The 5,964-nt window shown below is 44.3% G+C and overlaps 1 protein-coding gene across 2 annotated transcripts; it reads left to right on the forward strand.

The window, feature by feature from the left end:
- The first annotated feature begins 1,142 nt into the window (after positions 1–1,142).
- Positions 1,143–5,683, forward strand: LOC115776696 (homeobox protein engrailed-1-B-like). Of its 2 annotated transcripts, none has more exons than XM_030724456.1 (2): positions 1,143–1,911; positions 4,229–5,683. In XM_030724456.1, exons 1-2 carry the CDS (start codon positions 1,353–1,355, stop codon positions 4,549–4,551), a joined length of 882 nt encoding a protein of 293 aa, XP_030580316.1. In that variant the 5' UTR covers positions 1,143–1,352; the 3' UTR covers positions 4,552–5,683. The 2 variants fall into 2 exon arrangements, with proteins under 2 accessions (XP_030580316.1, XP_030580317.1); XM_030724457.1 differs by having other exon boundaries at positions 4,232–5,683.
- The last annotated feature ends 281 nt before the right edge of the window (positions 5,684–5,964 follow it).

The following is a 5,964-nucleotide window of genomic DNA, read 5'->3' on the forward strand; positions in this document are numbered from 1 at the left end:
TCTATTAACACCTTGGAAGGCAGCGCGCCTGTCTATTATACTACTTTCTGCTCTTTTCTCTGCCCACTTTGCGCGCGCTTTGATGGAGTGTTTGGCTCGGAGACGCTGACGGAGACTTTGCGCGGCTTTTCTCCTGCAGCCAGGTGATGAACGTCCGGCTGATCAGGCGGAATAAGGAGTAATTAAAACCTATAAATTATTCCTTGGCAGCTCCTCGCTCCCACAAAGAGATAAGAGCGCGCCATTTCAGCGAAAACAATGCCGGCTGACAATGTTCAGAAAGGAGGCGAAAACAGCGGGTGTGTCTAAATGTGCGTTTTGATAGGTGCTGGTATCAAACCTGCAGCTGTGAGCGTTGAATGGGCACATATGAAGATGTGCAAGGTGTATACTTTGGTTTGGATAAAACAATAAATCAGAAAAAGGGAGATGTGATGTAACTTGGCCTGTTCTGTAGTGCGGGCATGCTTGTGTGTGGGAAAGAAACCTCCAACATGCCATCCACCCTAATTTACGCTATCGTCCATATAAAAGCAGCATTCTGCAGGATTTCTGGAAGCAGAAATGAATCAGAGTTTAACTCCTGATGTTTTGAGCCTGAGGCCGACGTGTGCCTGATCAGTTAGAAGTAAACTGTTTGGAAGTGCGCAGTTGAATTTCATACCAAAAAGAAGAAGAAGAAAGAAAGAAAGAAAGAAAGAAAGAAAGAAAGAAAGAAAAACTAGCCAGCCAGCGGGACTGCGCGCGGGTGAGTTTGTGTGTTTGTTCTCCTCGGTTGTATAGATGTAACAGATACACCGTAACGAGGCTGAAGGCGAGGAGTAGCGATAATCTCTTGTTTGGTTTCTCTGTGAAGCTGCTCGCTGCACAGCTCCCCTCTTGGCCCAGAGACGCGTGACATTATTGGACGTCGTCACCCTTTGTCCATAAGTGTCCCGGGCGGTGATTGGCCCGATACGTTTCATGCGCCTCTGGTGTGTGTGTGTGTGTGTGTGTGTGTGTGTGTGTGTGTGTGTGTGTGTGTGTGTGTGTGTGTGTGTGTGTGTGTGTGTGTGAGGACTTTGTGAAAATCTGACTGTCACACAGCGGTGAAAAGCTCTGGGTGTGTGGGAGTATCGTGCAACAGCAACCATAGTCAGTCTTATAGTAAATCACCGACCATGACGCGCTGGAGCTCCTTTACGGAGGCAGGATGTCCACAGTTTGCGAACAATGACAACAACCAGCATCATTTCGGAGAGAAAATAATTATGTTTTAGTGCTTCCTGTACTCACATTTTGGATACAAAGACAGCCCCACACAGTGGAAGTGGATTGAAGGAACAGAAGCCACGCTCTTCAGAGAAGCACCGATGGAGGAGCAGCGGGATCTGAACAGCACGGATAGCAGCGAAGGAGAGAGCGTCTCCCCGTCTCCTAGCCTGCCCTCACCGCCCATATTGCCTCTACAGGTCGCCCAGCAGGCCCACAGAACCACCAACTTTTTCATCGACAACATTTTGAGGCCGGACTTTGGCTGCAAGAAGGAGCACGGCCTGGGCCCGAGGGAGAGGGCGCAGACCTCCGGTCGAGAGCGGGTCCACCAGGTGGTCAGCAGGCCGAGCCTTCCAGGGACGCCGTGCCAAGACTCCAACTGCAGCACTGACAGTAGTTCATCTTCCGCCTCCTCCACCGCTTCTTTGGCAAGTCCCAAAAAGAACAACAGTAGCAGTGGAGGAGCCGCAGCGGCTGCCTCCACCGGCAACAGCCAGGGCGTAAAAGCAGAGGAGAGAACTGGCAGCGCAGCCAGGGAGAACACCTCCACTTCGCTAGTGGTGCTGAACGGCACCGGGGGTCCCACACCGGAGACCCAGCCGCTGCTCTGGCCTGCCTGGGTCTACTGCACTCGGTACTCGGACAGGCCCTCATCTGGTAAGGCAGTAGATTCGTGAAGAAATGCAACTGAACGAATAATTCCACCTTAAGCTCACTCAGCATTTTAGTCACCAAATATTTTTAAAGAAAGTTTCTCTGCAACAAATAAAGGAACAAAGTAAAGCGGACAAAAGCGTTTCAGAACATTTTCAGACCCCCAAAACTTTGTTTACATTTTTAATAAAATTAAGTTGCTTACATTTCCAATTTCCTCAGTTTAATATCAAACCGCAGTCCTCAGTTTTTTTCAGAAAAATATTTAACATTTATTTATATTGTCACACTCCTTTTGATTTCTCAGAACTATTTTTTTTTTCAATCTTTTCAGTATTTCATGTCCAATCTCTTGCTGTTCGACACAGCAATAAACCACAAAATAATAATAATAATAATTAAAAAAAAAAAAAAACAACTTTAAAACGTTGGTGTATGTATGTGTTATTTTGGTTCCAAAATACATTTTTGGATCCCAGTGCTTTCCCAAACCTCTGGATCACCTCTGACCCTGAGTCCTGCACTGTGTAGTTTGACGGTTTCTACGAATTTTATTCGTTTAAAATAAAATAGGATCCAGAAATAACAATAATAATAAAGCCATGAGCATAAAGGTGGAGCAGCTACTTTAACTGTACTGCATCAAACCAGCAGCAGCAGAGCGCGTGGCTGAAGCTGCGGCCTGAAAAACTTGTTTCAGTCATAATCGCTGTCGTTAGATTTCCGTGCGCAGCGCTGATCCGTGAGGACGCTGACTGTGCAGCGGAACGCGCCGCTGTGAGTCGTGCTTCGTTTGATTTTGCACACATTTTGTCTGCACAAAAAGCCATTTTTTCTGCGCTGTGCGCTGCCGTCAGTAATGCACAGAGGAATAATAATGGAATTAAGGGTAAATAATAGCTGTGAGCCGTCCCTGCTCCTCTACAGGAGACATTTTGAATTCATTAAGCGCGTGTTTGATTTTACTTTAGCTGAAGCAGCCACGAGGCTGCCGGATAGAAACACAGTAAAATACACTAAAGACACGAAAGCGTGGGAAAGGCTTCATTTATCAGTTTTAGGTCTGACTCTGTTTTTGTTGGAAAGGTTACACAATGTTTACGCGTGCCCGCTGATTAATGTGTTTGGGTCATAGTTTCTTTTATTATAACGCATTTTATTTGTCAAGTACTCTTTATTATTTGACACCCTACAAATAAATACATTTACTACTAAAAAAAGACAATATCACACTACATTATATACTTGTTATTTACTACAGAAAATTATACAAATTATTCTGTTGTGCATCTTGTTAATGAAATAAATTTCTGATATTAAAGATATTATACGAATAATAATCCAGCCTTTTCATCGTTAAAGGGGAAATTCACTGAATGTGTGAATTCTGGCGCTTCCTGTTCTGCCTCAGCATCATCTGTGCGGCCGATATTTATTTAAAATAATATAATCTAATTGTGGATCATTTAAATGATATATTGTTGTGTGATGAACGCCTGTGTGCGCACAGTGATATCAGACAGGTGCTCAGGCTCCTTTAGTCATCCGTGCAGGCAGTAATCAGAACTGTGTGACACGCTGATACCCAACTGTAGCACGGACACACAACACACAACACTGGCGTCACCTTACAGACATGCGCCCAATATTTTTATTCTGTCATTAAAAAAAACAAAAACACACACACACACACACACACACACACACACACACACACACACACACACACACATACATACATATATATATATATATATATATATATATATATATATATATATATATATGTGTGTGTGTGTGTGTGTGTGTGTGTGTGTGATATGTGGAATAATTAAAGAAATTGTGTCCATGAACATTATTAGATGGCACTCAGTGTGTACACGTCAGTGAATATCTTGACTGTGTGAACTGTCACATTGTATCCAGGCCTTCAGGCTGACACTGACTGTATTATTCAGGTTTGATCATTCTCACTGCACTTTATGGAAATAAAAATATCGCTGTGACGTGTGTTTTAATAGTACAATTTTTACATCATACAAATTACTCTTGTGTAGTATTTTACTGATGTCTGCCGTTTTAACATTTTATAATTTTCTTTTGTTGTACCTTATTTTCTTTTTTATTTATTTTCTTTTTCTTGCTTCCTAATAATTCTCTATCTATCTATCTATCTATCTATCTATCTATCTATCTATCTATCTATCTATCTATCTATCTATCTATCCAGGTTTTCCAGCTTTAATTCTTTCATTAGTCTTAGTTCATGTGTAGCGCTGCATATTTATGTTTCCGCTCTCCTGTTCTTTCGCAATTACTGCAGGCCCAAGGACACGGAAACTGAAAAAGTCGAAAAGCGGCAAAGAGGACAAACGGCCGCGCACGGCCTTCACGGCCGAGCAGCTCCAGAGGCTGAAGACAGAGTTCCAGGTGAATCGTTACATCACGGAGCAGCGACGCCAGTCTTTGGCCCAGGAGCTCAACCTTAACGAGTCCCAGATCAAAATATGGTTTCAGAACAAAAGGGCCAAAATCAAAAAGGCCAGTGGCTTCAAGAACGGGCTGGCGCTGCAGCTTATGGCGCAGGGACTGTACAACCATTCCACCACCACCATCCAGGAGGACAAGGAGGACAGCGACTGATGAGCCCGCTCTCCCGCACACTCACTCCATACACTGTAAATATAAAATATCTAATTTAACGAGGAGGACGGGGAGCCGAACGGGTGCCAGCCGCTGCCCTCTTCATCATCTCCTCTTCAGAAGTGACTCTGGAGCAGAAGATTGGAACAGACGGCGTGCACCGGGTCTGACCTGCCACCGCCAAACCAAAGATTTTATTGAAACACAGCGCGTGAAGAGCAGCCCACAGCTTCCTTCTGTTGGATTCATCCTTCCTCGCAGCCGTAATGGGCCCACACCGGCTGATGTCTGTGGGTGTTTTCACTTCTTTAATTAGGTCGTAGCTGCTCTGGTTCTGACCACTGCGGCCTCCAACAGCCACACGCCACGAGGACAGCTTCACTCAAAATGCTATTTGTGGACCAGCAGGTTTCTAAGTTCTGTACTGCTCCTACGGTCGGCTTCACTGAGGTGCCAAAGGTGCTTCTGTGCGTGGACACTCATTTCAAAGTCCCTTCAGGAGTGTGTTAGGAATGAAAACAAATGTGGGATCCGGTTTAATTAGGTGGGTGTGTATTACCCCACTACGATCTCATACTGGACTAGTTACTGTGGAGTGTTACAGTGGAGTAAGGCAGCTTTGAGAAACCGCACACAAAACAAAAAGAATACTATTACAAATAATAAGTAAAAACTGAAAACAATAAATACTCATAATTAGTATTTGGGGAATATTTTATTGATACTGCAGCACATAAAAATTATTTGAATAGCTGTAGCTCCGTAAAAGCCCAAACTAAAACGTTACCGTCTTCACACCAACACCACGTGTTCCTGCAGTCGCCTGTTTGTGTTGCACTTATTTCAGCTAATCGGAAAAGTAATAAAAATAAATCCATCAGTAAATAAAAAATGCGAGTCTGACCTGTATCTTCATGAAGTCACCGTGTGAAGCACCTTCAGCTCTTACCGGAACGGGAACAGTCCAGCCTGTTCACCGGGCTGTTTGCGCGGAACGGCTCTGAAGCGGACCGAAGGATTACTGCAGTTCTTATACGGACGGTGTCTAAAAGTATACACAGAAGACTTTACTGCAGACAGCATCAGACTGAAACACACGCTGCTGCTCCTGAACAAGTGCGGGGGGGATATAACATGTACATTTAAACTGTGTTTTCGAATAAACACTTTTATATGGGAAAAACTCCTCACGCTGACCCAGGATTCTGTTTGTGTGCTTGTTTTTAGTTTTTGGTGGAACCGAATATTCAATTAATAACGTGGAGGTGTGTGTCTGTGCTGGGGGGAGGGAGGGGGGGGGGGGGTCGCAGTTCATTGGTTCAAGTGAGTGGGGACAACTGAATCCATATTCATAGGTCTTTGGAAAGGAGGTGAATTTACACTGTAAGACGCGTCGCTATCACGCTGTTCAAA

This window comes from Archocentrus centrarchus, unplaced genomic scaffold (genome assembly GCF_007364275.1).
Source record: "Archocentrus centrarchus isolate MPI-CPG fArcCen1 unplaced genomic scaffold, fArcCen1 scaffold_36_ctg1, whole genome shotgun sequence".
NCBI lineage: Eukaryota > Metazoa > Chordata > Actinopteri > Cichliformes > Cichlidae > Archocentrus > Archocentrus centrarchus.